This window comes from Pelophylax lessonae, assembly GCF_965119305.1.
Source record: "Pelophylax lessonae genome assembly, chromosome: 4".
In the NCBI taxonomy this organism is placed as follows: Eukaryota; Metazoa; Chordata; class Amphibia; order Anura; family Ranidae; genus Pelophylax; species Pelophylax lessonae.
Genome location: NC_138771.1, coordinates 516,349,546 through 516,368,431, shown reverse-complemented (window position 1 = coordinate 516,368,431; position 18,886 = coordinate 516,349,546). Strand labels below are relative to the sequence as shown.

The window sequence follows — 18,886 nt, the reverse complement described above, 5'->3', positions numbered from 1 at the left end:
AACAAATACAGATGAGTCCATGTCCACCTCATGTCCTCCCTTAGACCCAATTTCAGACATGGCAGAGGAGTCAGCTGAGCTGTTTGACCACAGTGTCGGCCATCTACTCCAGCCTGATGCTCAGTCCTTTATGGAGTCTGATGTTGGGTCTGAGTTTGAGGAGGAGGCAGAGCAAACAAGAGGGGAGAGCAGACGGCCCGCTCCATCTAAGGCCGCACCTGTTGTCTCCCAGGCCAGGCCTGATGCTCAGTCTTTGATAGAATCAGATGTTGGGTCTGAGGTTGAGGAGGAGGCAGAGCAAACAAGAGGGGAGAGCAGACGGCCCGCTCCATCTAAGGCCGCACCTGTTGTCTCCCAGGCCAGGCCTGATGCTCAGTCTTTGATGGAGTCAGATGTTGGGTCTGAGGTTGAGGAGGAGGCAGAGCAAGCAAGAGGGGAGAGCAGACGGCCTACTCCATCTAAGGCCGCACCTGTTGTCTCCCGGGCCACTATACACACCTCATCTTGCTGGGCCTTTTTTGAGACATCCCATGCAGATAAAACAGTTGCGATCTGCAAGATTTGTAAGAAGGGTATAAAACGTGGCAAAAATGTCAACCACCTGGGTACAAGCTGCCTAAACAGGCATTTGACAACCCACCACTCGGCCCGTTGGCAGGAGCATTTAAAGAACCCACAAAAGGGCCAAAGATTGGTCAGTCGGCCTCCTAGTTCTCCTCGCGCTCCTCCTCATGCTCCATCTGCTCCACCTGCTCCACCTGCACATCAGTCTGTTCCTGGCCCTGCTATAGTCACTCGTCACCTGTTGGCAGCCTCCACTGGCAGGGATGATGATATAGCAGGCAGTGTCGCATCTACCTCCAGCACACCACCAGCTGTATCATCTAGACGCCAAATTTCGATTCCACACATGCTGGAACGAAAAAAAATGTATACTCCCCGCCACCCACATGCCCAGCGTCTAAACAGTAGTTTGGCTAAACTACTGGCTCTGCAACTATTACCATTTAACCTGGTAGAGTCTGCTCCCTTCCGTGACTTCGCAAAATGTGCAGTTCCACAGTGGCAGGTGCCAAGTCGGCATTACTTTTCCCGTAAGGCCCTGCCATCCCTATACCAACATGTGGAAGGCAATGTAGTGTCATCCCTGGCCAAGTCAGTCAGCCGTAAGATACACTTGACGGCTGACACTTGGTCAAGCAAACATGGGCAGGGACGGTACATTTCTGTCACTGCTCACTGGGTGACACTGCTTGCCAGTGGAAGGGATTGTAGCCAGGGCTCGGTGCTGCAGCCAGTGTTGCCCCCACGTCTGCAAACAGCTGGTGGTGTCGCTGATCCGGGTAGATCGATCACTTCTACCCCCTCCTGCTCCTCCTCCTCTACCTCCTCCATGCCCTCCTCTGCAGAATGGTCCTTTGAATATGATGAGATACCACGTAAACGTTCAAAGGGCTATTCTATGTCTCAGGCCAAAAGGTGTCACGCAGTGCTGCAGCTTGTGTGTCTAGGGGACAGGCAGCACACTGCCCCTCAGATTCTTGGGGCTCTGCAGGCACAGGCCCAGAGGTGGTTGACACCACGCCAGCTGCAGCCAGGGATGGTGGTTACTGATAATGGGTCAAACCTCCTGGCCGCCCTTCGTCAGGGAAAGTTAACCCATGTGCCATGCCTGGCGCATGTCCTGAATCTCGTGGTACAGCGGTTTTTGAACTTGTACCCGGGAATGCAGGATGTGCTAAGGATGGCAAGAAGGGTGTGCAGTCACTTCAGGCGGTCGTACAGTGCCACTGCACGTTTGGCCGAAGTGCAGCGCGAGTTTCACCTGCCGGTACACCGCCTCATCTGTGACATGCCCACCCGCTGGAACTCCACCTTGGCTATGCTGCAGCGCCTGTACACGCAGCAGAGGGCCCTCAATGAATACCTATGCGAGTACGGCACCAGCACTGGCTCTGCGCGCCTGGGCTTCTTTTCACCACGGCAGTGGCTTTTGATTAAGGATGCATGCGCTGTCCTCTCGCCATTTGAGGAGGCCACAAGGATGGTCAGCCGGGACAGCGCATGCATCAGTGACACCCTACCGGTACTGTTTTTGTTGGAGCACACTCTGCGTGGCATTATGGACAGGGCACTGGAGGCAGAGCAGCAGGAGGAAGAGGAGGACTTCCTTGCCTCTCAAGGCCCCCTTTATCCTGAGAATCCTGACCCCATTATGCCTAGCTCCCAGAGGCCCGAGCAGGATCCAGGGGTGGAAGAGGAGGAGGAGGACGATTCTGCGGGAACTTTTGCAGGGTTTGAGGAGGAGGAGGAGGAAGACATGCGGCAATCTGCAAGGCCTAGTTTGACTCCCTCGGGACACTTTGGAGTAGTACGTGGCTGGGAGGAGGAGGAGCCCGTTGAAGATAATGTCGTTATGAGTGACCCCGAGGAGTCAGCTTCTCAGGCCTTCGCTAATTTGCGACGCATGGGAAACATCATGCTCCAGAGCCTGCGAAAGGACCCCAGAATCAAGGCCATTAAAGAGACTAACCACTATTGGTTGGCCACCCTACTTGACCCCCGGTACAAGTGTAAAGTCTCGGAGCTTTTCCCATCCACCCATAGAGTCCACAGGATCAAATCCCTTGAGGACAGTCTCAAGAGGAATCTGGTGAACATGTTCCCCGACTCCCGTAGGGTGCAGGGGCGGGGACAACCTACCATGGATTCTACTGGTGGTCACGAGAGGAGCGTTGGAGAAGGCGTGCGGTTGACGGATGCCTTTCGGTCTTTTTTTAGTCCTCACCGCCCAGGCCTCTCAGCTGCCACATCGCATCGACAGCGTCTGCATCACATGGTGGACGATTACGTGAGGGCACAAAGTGACACAGAGGGCTTTTCATGTGACGAATCCGATCCACTGGCATACTGGGTCTTAAGATTAGACCACTGGCCAGAACTGGCCCAGTATGCCATGGAGTTGTTGGCCTGCCCTGCTTCCAGTGTCCTATCGGAACGGGCATTCAGCGCAGCAGGAGGATTCGTCACAGACCATCGAACTAGACTCTCCACCGACTCAGTCGACCGTTTGACATTCATTAAGATGAATCAGTCGTGGATATCAAGCTTTGATGCACCTGATGCAGACCTTGTAGACTAGGCTATCGTTGTGATGTGGCAGTTGAGCCTCAGTTTAAGCCTGGACCATGGTGCCACCCTCAAACCCTCCTCTCATTCTCTTTACGTTCACAGAACCTCATTTTGGTTATGACAAAAACGACAATGTTTGCGCACCTGTTCCACAGGTGCACACCTTTACAATTTTTGGGCCTCCTTCAACACCAGCTCTTTGGGGTTAAGGTGGGGAGGCTATGCTAAAACAAAAACGACAATGTTTGCGCACCTGTTCCACAGGTGCACACCTTTACAATTTTTGGGCCTCCTTCAACACCAGCTCTTTGGGGTTAAGGTGGGGAGGCTATGCTAAAACAAAAACGACAATGTTTGCGCACCTGTTCCACAGGTGCACACCTTTACAATTTTTGGGCCTCCTTCAACACCAGCTCTTTGGGGTTAAGGTGGGGAGGCTATGCTAAAACAAAAACGACAATGTTTGCGCACCTGTTCCACAGGTGCACACCTTTACAATTTTTGGGCCTCCTTCAACGCCAGCTCTTTGGGGTTAAGGTGGGGAGGCTATGCTAAAACAAAAACGACAATGTTTGCGCACCTGTTCCACAGGTGCACACCTTTACAATTTTTGGGCCTCCTTCAACACCAGCTCTTTGGGGTTAAGGTGGGGAGGCTATGCTAAACAAAAACTACCATGTTTGCGAACCTGTTCCACAGGTGCACACCTTTACAATTTTTGGGCCTCCTTCAACACCAGCTCTTTGGGGTTAAGGTGGGGAGGCTATGCTAAACAAAAACTACCATGTTTGCGAACCTGTTCCACAGGTGCACACCTTTACAATTTTTGGGCCTCCTTCAACACCAGCTCTTTGGGGTTAAGGTGGGGAGGCTATGCTAAACAAAAACTACCATGTTTGCGAACCTGTTCCACAGGTGCACACCTTTACAATTTTTGGGCCTCCTTCAACACCAGCTCTTTGGGGTTAAGGTGGGGAGGCTATGCTAAACAAAAACTACCATGTTTGCGCACCTGTTCCACAGGTGCACACCTTCATAATTTTTACGCCTTCTTCAACACCAGCTCTTTGGGCTTACAGTGGTATGGCTCCGCCAACACCCAAACAACAATTTTTGCGCACCTGTCACACAGATGCATATCATTGTAATTTTTTTCCTTACAAAGGCAATTATTGCTTTCATTACCAGCACTTTCATAGGGATATGGTGTCAAGGCATCGTCCGCACCACCAAATGCCCAATTTTTAAGCATCCTTTACTTCTATTCAAAGTCAAGAGACAACAGTATTCATCCAAAACATCTCTAATCTTGTTCACTCTGCACTACATTGTGGCCCCTACCCCTAACCCTCAATGTATCCGTGCATATATGTCTGTTTCTTGTGAGATTTCAAGTTAAAGTGCACCAAACACCATTTTACATGAAATAAAGTGCAATTACATACATCTTTGGACTTCTTGAAACATTTGGTAATAAAAGCCCCATTGTGGAAATACACCCGTTAATTATATGCACATTTAAAGAGACAGCACCTTTTTCCAAAAAAACCTCTAATCTTGTTCCCAGTGCACTGCATTATGTCCCCATCATACACATTGGCTGAGCCGTTGATTAGGAGCAAAAGAAAGGTGCGGTTAAGCAAAAAAGTCATTTTTGAAGGTTTGGTATGCTGTAATTCTGGTTCTGGACATGCTACAGAGCTGAAACTTCACAGGTACAACTTTTAGACCCCCCAGACACTAAATCCAAAGAAATCTCTTTTTTTTTTTTTTTTTTTTTTTTTTCAATAATTGGCTATCTATCAAAAACGACAATTTTTAAGAACTTTTTTTTGTGTGATTAATAGTCCCTGGGGCATGACCCAGAACCCTAGGCACTTTTTAGGGGCATTTATTGGGTTTTAGGGCTTAAAAATGGTGTTTTTTGATTACAGAAGTTCGGGTCCCATTGATTTCAATGGGGTTCTGAAATCCGAACCGAACTTTCGTGAAGTTCGGGTGTTCTGGTCGAACCGAACTTTTCAAAAGTTCGATCATCCCTATTGGACAGTGAGAGAGTAGCAACACATTTATACGTCATCAAGCAGTCAAGCATATAGCAGTCCTAATTATTGCCTAGTGCTGCCACTTCTTTTCCCTCTATGTGCACTGTGTGGGAAAATAAGCTATAATAAGACAGATTCAGGTACCTAATTAACCTGTACAATAAAAGCTGAGCTCGTACAACGTTCAGTGTTCTATTTTTTGCATGCGCCTATATTTTACATTAGTCGTTACGATAGCATAAGCCTGAGTACAGCAGCGCACAGCTATTCAGGTATATGGGAGGGTATACACTGCACCTGGGCTTCCTTGGCAGAGAAAATATGCTGGCATTTACATTGAATGAACTCAGCCACCCGTGTGCAAGAGGCCCTAATTATTTAGGAATACACAACTCAATTAAATGGTGTTTTATATTTGTCTGAAGTTCAGCCTAAAATAATTGGTGGTACTCTCTGATGCAGCAAATAACCAACACAACCCCAATTCAGAAACCTTGGCGCAATCTGTATTAACTTGGTTGATTTACAAGAATTAAGAGCCTAAAATCTTTGTAATTTATACAGTTTGAATTTTGTACACTAGATGGCAACATAGACAAAGAAATGGGCAAAAGACAAAAGCCTTGTAATAACTTGGAAAATAAAAAAAAAAAAAGCTCAACACAAATTTGTATTTGACTGTCTACTCTAGATAAGCCTTTCTCAACTTATTTACCATGGAGGAACCCTCTGTATAACTTTAAAATTTTAAGAAACCCCTGCCACTACATAACCTTTATGCTTGGCTTTTTAGAATGACCGATGCAGTAGTTTAGAGGTTAAATTAACAATTTAATGTAGTTTAACAATTTTGGTAGGTAAATAATACATTTTTCGGAGGTTTATACATCAGACCAAAAGGAGAGACAACTAAGAAGAAAGAGGGACAATGGGATTTGGTTCCAAATGAGGGACAATCTCTCCAAATGAGGGACAGTTGGGAGTTTAGCAATACTTACTATATCCCCAGTTCACGGTACATTAGTACGGTGGTCAGTGGAAAGAATGCCTACCTTACAGATAGCTAAAAACATAATTAGCAACTTCTATAAGATCCCTAGGGTTCAATGGAGCTGTGCTTGAGAAAGCCTGGTACAGAGTGAATGTCTAGTTTCAGATTTTCATAGAGACCTTATAACTGCGTGTACACATTGATTTACACCAGTCTCTGCCCCAGAGGAGCTCACATTTCAGTTATACATCCTTTACCAAACTCTATCTAGGCATGCACTAGAGGAGATTTACTAAAATTGGAGCACTCAGAATCTGGTACAGCTGTGTATGGCAGCCAACCAGCTTCTAATTTCAGCTTGTTCAATTAAACTTTGACTATAAAGCCTGGAGACTGATTTGTTTTTTTGTAGAGCTGCATCAGATTTTGCACTCTCCAGTTCTAATAAATCCTCCTTGGACTGGGTTACATGTTTAAAATATCCTTTAATAGTCTATTGCGACGTCCCATGGTTCCAGTCCTTTATTAAGTAGCGATTCTCTCATACCAGGCCACTGTCACTGTCAGAGACAGTTGAAGGTAAAAAGAGCTTTGGTTTTGGTCACATTGTAGGATCAACAAGTGGACTGTGTGGTATCTCTGGAAACAGGGTGGCACAGGATTATTCTTTCTAATCAGCCCTTTGTATAATTGCAATTTCAATAAAGTGTATTTGAAACTAAAGTCTTTTTTTTTTTTTTTTAGTTTTCGGAAGAATCAGAACCCCTGTTGAGATTTTACACTGGTGTTCTGTTAGAGAGACATTCTCTAACTTTCTATTCCAGTGACTACAATGTAACCAGGCAGGGCCAGGAAAATCTGCAACAATGACACAGACACTAAAGAAAATCATTTTAGTTTCTGCCTGTGTTGCTGTCGGAGAGTTCCCTTTACTTTCTGTCTGGTAAAATGCTCTCAGCAGGACAGGAAGTAAGGGGAAATCCCTATAACGGAACTTTGGCTAGCAGCAAAACCTGACAGGGGTTCTAATTCTTCCCCACTTTATACAAATAAGAAAAAAAAATTGGCTTAGCATACGCTTAGGCTGGGTTCACACCATTGTGCTGCAAGAATGCAGATGTTAATGCAATCTATTAAAGGGCACGTGTTGCATGTTGGGGTGCTGTAGTGCCATTCATTCTTAATGGCAACCCAACGCATGTGCGTTTTAGCGCAACAGAATGCACCACGTATTGTGGTGGGCTGCCTTTCAAAAAATGGTACATGCACCTTTTTGCGTGCTTTAGTGAATTAAGGAGTCCATTTATGTGAACCCAGCCTTATGCATGCATGATCTTCTCACCTAAACAACCGATCCCCATAATACACGTATGCTGTTCTATTTCCTCTCTTTATGTTGCTGCGTTAAGATGTCTCATGGTGTTTTCTGTCCTTCTTTTCAGCTACCACTAAATGTATTTAATAATTACTTCAGTCTGGGGTTTGATGCACATGTGACCTTGGAGTTTCACGAGTCCAGAGGTGAGTGGAACTTTCATTTTTATACAGTACCTCGGTGTAGAATGAACTGTGTCTATGTACTCTTATGTTCCCTTTATTACTGGGGCAATGCAACCAAAGGGTGATATAACATTTAGTAAATTTCCTTTTTTAAAGCAGTAATAAACCCAAAACATAAATGAAATATATAGCAGCCTACCAATTCTCAGATTAAATGGCTGCATTTGTTTTCTTTTTTAGGATTTATTTTATTTTCACCTGGTGATCCAGCCAGAAAGTCTTTTGTTTTTCAAAAGAACAAGCTTTCTTGCAGATGTATCAGTTAAAGGGATGAGACAAACCATTTAACACTGACATGAGCTTACAATGATCAGCTTTTTTTTACTTGTGTAAAACCTTTATCCCAAAAGAAAAAAAAAATGGTTTGCTGTAAATGTCTATAAAGTATTAGTTGGAGTTTGGCTTCAGTTTGTTAGTGTATCTAAATCTGCTAATACATCTAACACTCCCCTCCACCAGACTGACAATGCTGCTTTCCAAATGTGCCCTCTGTGCTTATTCAGCCAGAGTGGAGGCGCTGTAATACAGAAGATGTGTTAATGGCCAGATCACCAGGTGAAAACAGATGAAAAAATCCTAAGGGCCAGTTGACACTAGAACACGGTGCAGGAAACTAGAGTTTTGTATGCGTTTCCTGCTCCACGTTCAAAATGTACTGCGCTTGTGATCTGCAGCCGGTGTCAATGTTAACTTAAAGACAAAAGCAGATTGCAATCGCAGTGTGTTTGCCTGCACTGGTTCACATGGTACAGTAGTATCAAGCAATCTGTTGCTGTGCGTTATTTAACCACTTCCCGCCTGGTGCATTGTAAAATGATGGCCGAGCAGGAGCACTATCATCCTGGGAGGATATGGCGTGCAGCGGCGAGACCTGTCAACCGCTGTGTCAAAACAAAAAGTAAAAAAAAAAAAATTGAAGAAAATGTATTCATTTTTATTATTTTTTTTACATTCTGTCAGTGTCCCCGATTACTGCCACACCAGTCATATGATGACGCTGTACTGCATTGGTGACATTAAGTAAAAAAAAAATAAAAAATAAAAAAAATTGGTGAAAAGAAAAGTCTCATTTTATTTTATTATTATTTTTTTAATTTTCTTTATATCCTAAAAAATTATGATAAAAAAATTACAACTTCAAAAACTCGCCATGCCTCTTACTAAATACCTTGGACTGTTTACTTTCCAAAAAGGGGTAATATACTGTATATACCATAGTTTGTAGACTCTAACTTTCACACAGATTAAATAATATACACTCATTTGGGATATTTTTTACCAAAGAAATGTAGCAGACTACATTTTGGCCTACATTAATGAAGAAAGATTATTTATTTACAAAATCTTATAAAAGAAACAAAGAAAAATATGTTTTTCAAAATGTTTTGTATTTTGTTTTGTTCATATAGCAAAAAAAGAAAACAAAACAATAGTTAATAAATACCACCAGAAGAAAGCTTTATTTGTCTAAAAAAAAAAAAAAAAAATTATAACAATTTTAAATGGGTACATGTAATTGCCATTTATAGTCTGAAAGCTGAAAATTCACCTAGGCAGGAAGAGGGTGAAAGTGTCCGGTATTAAAGTGGTTAAAGTAGGGCATTCACTACTTTTGGTGCGGTGCGGTACGGCGTGATCTCAGCCCATTCAAATTAATATGCTGAAATCACACTTCACCCGGATCGCATGTGAATTTCAAAGGAACACACAGCGTATTCCTGTGCCATTCATGGTGTGAACTGACCCTAAAAAAAGAAAACAAATGCAGCCACTACACATCTAATGATTGATAAGCTGCAATATATTACAATTTTGGTTTTGAACTTTATACAACTTTAACACAAGGATCAAAACCCATTGGTAGATGATTTTTTGGAAGTCCTGGGGGATGCTAGTAATACCTGTACAGGCTTAAAAAAAGAGAAATGTGTGCTATTTTTTTTCTTTCCAAATTTTTATAGTAATAACAGAATTATTATGCTTACAGAAATAATGTTCTCTGCAACCCTGTACTGTATTATAACACTATACCTTATGTGCAGTGAAATCTCAACTTTATTTTAAAAAAATGCTATGACCATTTTATAAATACTAAAAATCTCCAACAACTTACTCAGACTGTCTTTGTAAATCTCAATTTTTTAAGGATACATTCATCTCTTGTAAAAAAAAAAAAAAAAAAAAAGTTAATCAAATTGCAGGTAAAAAAAATGTACATTTATTATTTTTTACACTGCAGCCTGTAAATGAAATGTAATGAAGCTCTGTAAAGGAATGACACGATTGTGTGTATATATCTACACACAAATGTACAAATGTTTTAGGCTGGTGTGAAAAGATGCTGTAAATGAAGAATGCTTTTGGAAATAAAAGTATTAATAGTTTATTTTTATCGATGAACAAAACAGAAAGTAAATGAGCAGAAGAGAAATCCAAATTAAATCAATATTTGGTGTGACCATCCTTTGCCTTCAAAACAGCATCACTTCTTCTAGGTATACCTGCACACAGTTTTTAAAGGAACTCGGCAGGTAGGTTGTTCCAAACATCTTGGAGAACAAAACACAGATCTTCTATGGATGTAGGCGGCTTCAAATCCTTTTGTCTCTTCATGTAATCCAAGACAGACTCAATGATATTGAAATCAGGTGGGGGGCCAAACCATTACTTGCAGGACTCCTTGTTCTTCTTTACGATGAAGATTGTTCTTGATGACATTGTATGTTTGGGATTGTTGTCCTGCTGCAGAATACATTTAGGGCCAATCACACTCCTTCCTGATGGTATGGCATGATGAATAAGTATTTGCCTGTATTTCTTAGCATTGAGGACACCATTGATCCTGACCAAATCTCCAACACCATTGTGCAGCCCCAAACTTGCAAGCAACCTCCACCATGCTCTACTGTAGCCTGCAGACACTCATTATTGTACCTCTCTCCAGCCCTTCAGTGAGCAAACTGCCTCCTGCTACAGCCAAATCTTCATAGTTTGCCTCATCAGCCCAGAGCACCTGCTGCCATTTTCTACACCCCAGTTCCTGTTTTCGTGTATAGTTGAGTTGTTGAGCCTTGTTTCCACATCGGAGGTATGGCTTTTTGGCTTCAATTCTTCCATTGACATGGCCAGACTTCTCTGGAAAGTAGATGGGTGTACCTGGGTCCCACTGGTTTCAGCCAGTTCTGTGCTAATGGCAGTGCTGAACATCTTCTGTTGTCAAAGGGAAGTAAGCATGATGTATCTTTTATCTGCTGCATTAAGTTTCCTTGGGCGAACACTGCACCTATGGGTCCTACGTGTTGCCCGTTTTTATTTCTGCTTCTTCAAAAGAGTTTGAACAGCACATCTTGAAACCCCAGTCTACTTTGAAATCTTTGCCTGGGAAAAACCTTGCTAATGCAGTATAACTACCTTGCGTCTTGTTGTCTTGTGCTCAGTCTTGCCTTTGGTGTATGATCTGTGACATGAAACTGTCTTCCAAAACCTCACCTTAGTTGCAGAGTTTTGCTGTTCCTATAATTGGTTAATCATACACCTGACTCTGATCCTACAAAATCGCTGACTTTGTGCAAGTGTACAAAGTATGCAAGTGTAAGAACTGATGCTGGTTTGAAGCCAACGGGTAGCCACATCAAATATTGATTTGATTTAAATTTGTCTTCTGTTTGCTCACTTTGCATTATGTACTGTAAATTGATGAAAATAAACGATCAAAATATATTTTGGGAAGCATTCTTGCTTTACAGCATGTCCTCACACCTGACTATAACTTTTGCACAGTACTGTATATTCATCTGATGTGGTGTGTAGCACCTCCTGCTGCCACTGATGTATGGCTTATGTTGGTGGCAGCGAAAGGATTAAAGTTTTGAGTTTGAAGTGAACTTGCTAGTAGATAACAGAGACTAAACTGTGATTACTGTAATTATCAGCGTATACCACGCACAGGCGTATAACACATACCTTAATTTTAAAAGGGAAGTTTTAGGAAAAAAACTTACATTTTTAATAAAGAACTTTGAAGCAAAATAAGGGTCAGTGCCTATCAATGCAGCCTCACCAGTGCGCATCAATGCACCTTGATAAGTGCCTATCAATGCAGCCTGATCAGTGCCCATCTGCAGCCTCACAATTGCCTGTCATTGCAGCCTGATCAATGCCCATATGCAGCCTCACCATTGCCCATTATTGCAGCCTGATCAGTGCCCATCTGCAGCCTGATCAGTGCCCATCTTCAGGCTTACCATGGCCCATCATTTCAGCCTAAAAAGTGCCCATCTGCAGCATCACCATTACCCATCATTGCAGCCTGATTAGTGCCCATCTATAGCCTCACTATTGCCTATCATTGCAGCCTAATCAGTGCCCATCTGCAGCCTCACCATTGCCCATCAATGCAGCCTGATCAGTGCCCATCTGCAGCTTCACCATTGCCCATCATTTCAGCCTGATTAGTGCCCATCTGCAGCACCACTATTGCCCATCATTGCAGCCTCACCATTGCCCATCAATGCAGCCTGATCAGGGCCCATCTGCAGGCTTACCATTGCCCATCATTTCAGCCTAAAAAATGCCCATCTGCAGCCTCACCATTACCCATCATTTCAGCCTGATCAGTGCCTATCTGCAGCCTCAAGAGATTAGAGCCGCCAGATTAATCAGAGCGAGGATCTCCCGCTTACTCGGCTGCCGCTGTTATAGGAAGTCCCGCCTTCTGGACCGACTCCTATGATAGACAGCACATTTTCCGGCATTGCACCAGTGTGCTGTCTATCATGGAAGCCGGTCCAGGGGGTGGGACTTCATATAACAGCGGGCACCAAGTAAGCAGGAGATCCCTGCTCTGTGTAATCCAGCAGGACACTCGCCCCCCCCCCCCCCCCTTCCCCTCCAAAGCAGCCCAATAGAAAATATCGGCGAATAACACGCACACATTATTTGCACTCTGTTTTCAGGGTGAAAAAGTGTGTGTTATATGCCGATAAATGCAGTACTTAAAAACTGTTAGAGAGATGTGGCAGGGGTGTCATAGATCGAATATGGAACTGAAGTTATTTTTCTCTGTGTGTAAACCCTAACAATGAAGGTTGCTTATTTGCTCAGTTAAAGGAGTTCCATGGTCACATCATACACTTTCTTTGTAGAACATCAGCATTGCAATAACAATACAAACAATAGTTATCATTGACAATCCTTTTATGTTGTGAGTGCTGCCTATCTACTGCCCATCTTTTTCCACAACTTCCTTGATTCCTTGCATGGTCTTCTACTCTGCTATTTATTTTCTAAGGAATACATATCCCATGGTACCATGTTTCCTGCCAGCAGCAATTCCTATCCTGTCTCCGCTTCCTGAGACTTCTACTCTCTGCACCTCTGTTGTTTAGTAGGCAGGCTCTGTGAAATGGGTGACACGGCATAGTGCATACTTGTCGCAGAATTCATAGAGGTAAATTTATGGGGATCTTCACAAAAATCATTCAGATTATTGGGTAGGCTATAGATTCAGTGTGAAAATGGATATATGACTTAAAATGTTGGCCATAGATACACTTTAAATCTACCATTGAAATCATTTTATGTCTGTCCGATAAGTACAAAAAAAAAAAAAATACCTGTTGATCCTGATATTAAGAACTAATAACTTCCTGTACTTTGCTGACAATGCTGCCCTGAAATGGTATCGGCTCTGCCCAGTTCATTCTGTGAACTACAGAACACCCCCTTAGGTATGGAGCCAAGGATGGGTAGTTTTCTTTGGTCCTAACACACTTCCTGTCCTAGTGTGATAGCTCTACTCATCCAAAGATACAGTGACCATTGTCACTCTACAACACGATCCTGTTGCTGGCAGGATCACCAGGTGAAGAAGAAAAATAGGTCTAAGTAAAAGAAAACTGATGCAGCCACCACAAGGACTGGTAAGCTGCAATATATTACATTTCTGTTCTTTAGCTTAGATAACAATTTCAGTTTATGGCCATGTTTGGAGGCTTGTGTGGTGCACCGGAAACTAGTTTAACCAAATCTGTGTTGGGTACAAAAAAAATGTGGATTCTTTTAAGAAGATATGGATCCCCCCCCCTTCTTTTTTATTGGCAAAGTACATTTAAAGTTTAATCTACTGACAGCTGTTTTAGGCCAGATCTTTTACAAGTTGCTGATGAGCAGCAGGCCAGTGAATGATTCTTTTAGAGTTATTTCTCCAGAGATTTTAGAATCCTCTACTTGACGGACACTCTAGCTTGTTCTGTGAGATACTTGTAATTACTCTGACAACAAGTCTAATCAGTGGAAGGAAGGACGTTGGAGAGCTCCCTTCACAAAAGATGTCACTCAGTCCTGATCCCTGCATTCAGCTTTTGTCCTTAGATTACTTCTGTTATTTCCTTCTCTGCTGTGGTTTAAGATGACAATCAGATTATAGTTCAGATTTTATCTATCAAATCAACAAAATTTGACATGAACTGCATGTGGTGTGACAGCCTATCTACACAATCCTTTCTAACCATATGCAGTGAATCAGGGGATTTTTAATTGCTTTGATCAATCAAATTTCAAACAAAGTCTATGTGTGCCAAGTAATGAAGTAACGATCTGAACATGTACCAAATTTTAGTTGTGACTTTAAAGTGCAGGTTCACATTCAGGAAGATTTTCCAAAATTCCCCCTAGGAATTTCCATATCATAGTTACATAGTTAGTTAGGATGAAAAAAGACACAATCCCATCTATTTCAACCAAAAATAAAAAAAAACACAACATACAATCCCATATACACAATCCCATACCCACAGCTGATCCAGACGAAGGTGAAAAACCCAAACCCCAGCAAAACATGATCCGATTTGCTACAGCAAAATAGCCTCTAAATTGTATACACTAGCGCTCCTCCTGTTGTAAATGGTGCATGTCCTCCTATTACAGATACAGCTGTTGCTTGGGGGTCTCTCAACAAAAACCACTGGCCCCTCATCCCCCTCTATCCTGCCATTTGCAGAATGGGCTGAACATTACAGTAATGCACCCTCTACCAGCCGCTCCAGTTTAAATTACTCATGTGCAGTATGTCATCCTCACTCTAGTTGTGCTCACTAGTGTATATTAGAACACAGTGTAACTTTTCCATGACATGAAGTATCAGGAAAACAATATGTAATTGTTTGTGATCCCAGGTATAAGTTGTCATACTCTCAATGTCTGTTTTGGCATTGTTCTAGGACCCTGAAATAATGGCTTCTTTTTGTTATTCAAGGAAGGTATTGCAAAGCATAATAAATATCACGACTATAACCCAAACAATTAGATTTCAGCATTTGGTCTAGTGAAAGAGTTCTACCTGGTTGTCATGAGTCAGTGCACATTAAAGTTTATGTGAACTCAAAAACTGAAGGAATCTCGAGGCATTACGTTTCCTTTTCTTATAGATTACACGAGTGACATTTTGAACGCAGTTCTATTCAGATTTTTTTTTCTCAAACACGCCTCACTGCAATGCAGGGTTCAGGAGTGCACTGCATAGAGAGTGCAAGGTTAAAGACTGCACTAAATACAGAGTTCAGGGCTCTGGGGTGCACTACGTACAGAGTGCAGAGTTCAGGAGTACAGCACATACAGAGTGCAGAGCTCAGAAATACGCTGCATGCAGAGTTGAGCAATGCTTTATGTACAGAGTGCGGCGTTCATGAGTTCATTAAGTACAGGGTTCAGGAGTGCATTACATACAGAGTGCAGGGTCAAGGAGTGCACTGTGTACAGAGTGCAGGGTCAAGGAGTGCACTGCGTACAGGGTTCAGGAGCGTGCTATGTATAGAGTGAAAAGCTTAGGAGTGAACTACGTACACAGTGCAGGGTTCAGGAGTGCACTACATAAAGAGTGCAGGGTTCGGGAGTGCATATTTTACAGACCATTTTACAACCAAAAATGGTTTAACTCCGAATTATACTCAACCCCCCCACCCCCAGTGTAGAGCTCTCCTCCAAAATTATCCCGCCTTTTTCCAGTACAGAGCTCTCCTCTCACCCCCAAATTCTCTTCCCCTCACTTGGAAAGTAATAGACAGAGGGGCTTTTGCAGAAGAGCACCTACAACGCATAGTAGGATCGTGCAGGCATGGGTTTTAGGAGGAGCTGCCACTGCGAGACTACCTCTGCTGTGTGCATTCTTCACCCCCTCCCTCCTCTGCTATCATAGAGATGTCAATTGGAAGGAGAACTGTCACCTGTAAATACAGAAGCTGAGCTGTGTTTGCAAGTGACAGTAGTGAGTGCCAGGAAGGGGCCATTGGCTGAGGTTCTGGCTCAAACACCCTGGGACATTTCTAGGAAATAGCTGCTATTGTAGCCCCAATGCATCTGGTGTGAACAACCCCTTAATCTGGATGCCAGACTGGAGCAGAAAACCACATTTAAAGCTATTATTACTGTAATGCAGTTAGGCTGAATATACTGTAACAAACATTGGATGCTTTTATTTTTTAATCTGCTAAGTTCTGATGCAAAGGCTAAAATACCTTGTTCTGGCATTACATAGGAAAGTTGGACTGCACCTCCCATACACAAAGCAGGAGCCAAGCCCTTCTTGAATCTCTATTGGCCTAACATGCCCCTCCGAACAATTCTCCAATTAATACCGCTGTTACTCCCTGAGCACCACTGTTGATTAGAGCAGTGCTGGGGATGGGGGTTGAAGCATTCGCAGACTGTTGAAATCATTAGTCTTTTAGATACCAGTATAACTTCAAAGGTATCAATAGAGCCATTTTACTTTGCATATGGATATCTAGGAACAGAACAGCTAGAAGAAAATTGTAATAGAATTAAAATTAAAATAGATATAAAACAATTGCAAATCACAGTTACACAAGCTAGCTAGTGAGATTTTTGTTGTTTTTGTGCAATCAATACTCATTATTCACTTGTCGACTTTGCGAGCATATCAACTGACAATACTGGGAGGTGGAAAAATGTCTGTGTTAAGTCGTCTTAGCGTTAATTGGGTAACGCTGTCTCAATCTGTGACAGTGATAGTTAATAATCGAATGTTTACATTGTTAGAATTTATCTGACATGTTTTTTTATTTTTTAAAGCTCTAGTTCATACCGCTATCATTTGTTGCCCCTACCGCCAAAGGGTGTGGCTAAACCCATGTGTAAAAAAACTCCTGCTTTAAATACTAATTTGTATGTGCAACCAGTCAGAATCTGACTTGTACCGCTCTGACTTCAGAAGAGCCAGTGCTGATTCCTAAAAATTAAGAGTGCTTTATTAAATAACCCTGATAATGTTTCATGTGTACATTGGATAGATAAACTATTCATTATGAGTATATTACTGAATATGATATAAAATATACCTTTTATACCTGGGTGAATGAGGTATACACTTCGTCATGTAAACCCAAATAAATGAGATGTACTGTATGTGTACATGATACATTGTATATCTTATTCATTATATTTTGTGTTCATTACTAACGTTTTTTTTTTTTTTTTTCACTTTCCAATGCAGTTTATCTCTTTGTTGTCTTTATTAGAGGCAGAGGAAATGGGTTACATTTGTGGGCAATGGAGTGAAACTTGAGCTTTCTAAGTGCGTAATATAGGAAATGTTGGATGCTCGCCTCATTACCCACAATGACGAAGGCTGGTTCCCCCATATTAAAGGATATATGCGAAATAGCTCATCTACTTAGCACACAGAGACTGTTTTTATAGAGTTTTATTAATGACGCCTGTGAGACAAGTTCTCTGTGACTTCCCCATCGATGTGATGTTGTGTGACACATGTTTTGGCTTTTCACCCATAGAAAGCAGACTGGGGCCCTAGGCAAGGCATCAGCTACCCCCTCTCCATCCATTCGATTGACACTAAAAAGTTTTGCCATAGGTGCACTAACTGCCCCACTAACATTCACTGGGCCTCAGGCTCCTGTCTATGTTCCCTTGTGTATGATTTGGCTCTCTTCTCACCCACACTGATGTTTATCAAGGACCATTACCATGACAAAAACAAGTCAAACATTATTAATGTTTCATTGACATTCATGATGTATGGCTGTGAATTCCAGCCTGGCTTATGCTCTACCCCTCTTTCTTCCTATAGGGGCTCTCATGCAGGCTGCTGTAAACTCAATAATTTGGCCATATAGTATAGCTTTGTACATAGGGTATTTTTTTTTTTTTTATTATCCATTTCTTTTTATTAAAAAATTTTGAATGAAATACAAAGCATAGCCTTTGGGACATTCCTCAGCTAACAAGTACATGGAACATGTACCAAGCTAAACAATGCAGAACTAACTATTGCAACATTCAGTACACCCTGCTCAGATTCACACCATTAAGGATTAACTCAGAGGATTAATACATCTCAGGGAGATTTCTCTCCTTCCCACATGTCAGGATATTCTACCAGGATAACAGTAGTTCTTGGCTATTATCTTACCAAAGCTAGTATATCATGAGTCATCTCTGAGGATGATGAATCCCTGTCATCATAAAATATACTAGGCGATGCCAGGACTGGGCAGAATCAATCCACAGACCCCCTGGTCATCCTCCGTAGACTCTGAATCCGTTCACAAGTTCCAAACCTTCTAAAATTTTTGGGGCAACCCTGAGATATATAGGTAGATTTTTAATGGGGCACTACTAAGTTGACCAAATGTTTTCAAAATGACAAGGTAGGAGCCCTATCTGACTTCCACTTAAGCAGGATCGCTTTCCTTGTATAGAATAGTGATAGGCCCAGTAGAGTGCGCATCGCCCTAGAAATAGCTAAAGAGTCAACCACCCCCAGGAGGCAAACACTGATTTTTACAAGGACAGGTATAGTGGTCAAAGTGGATATAAACTGGGTAGTTTCTTGCCAGTAAACTATGGATCTCTAGACATTCCCAAAAGATATGAGCAAAACTTGCGGGATTTACATGGGGTCGTTTTAGTGATGTTTCTAGTGTTTTGGCACTAGCGGGCCTCATTATTGAGCTGGAATTCATGCTATGGTTTAACTTTCCCTGAAACCAAAATCTAATCTATAGTGGACCTTATCAGATGCTCTACAACCATTTTAGCCAAAAAATTGTATCACCTATTTTTTTTTTTTAAATCAAGAAAAATATTATTGAAAATAAAGAATAAACATACAGCCATTCCA

At 42.4% G+C, this 18,886-nt stretch overlaps 1 protein-coding gene across 12 annotated transcripts in view; it reads left to right on the top strand.

The window, feature by feature from the left end:
* DGKI (diacylglycerol kinase iota) overlaps positions 1-18,886 on the top strand; it is a 533,441-nt gene that overhangs the window by 338,407 nt on the left and 176,148 nt on the right. For all 12 annotated transcript variants that reach the window (XM_082255058.1, XM_082255060.1, XM_082255059.1 and 9 more), the window contains one exon: positions 7,611-7,689. In XM_082255058.1, coding sequence (XP_082111184.1) covers positions 7,611-7,689 — 79 coding nt within the window. The remainder of the gene's footprint in view (positions 1-7,610; positions 7,690-18,886) is intronic.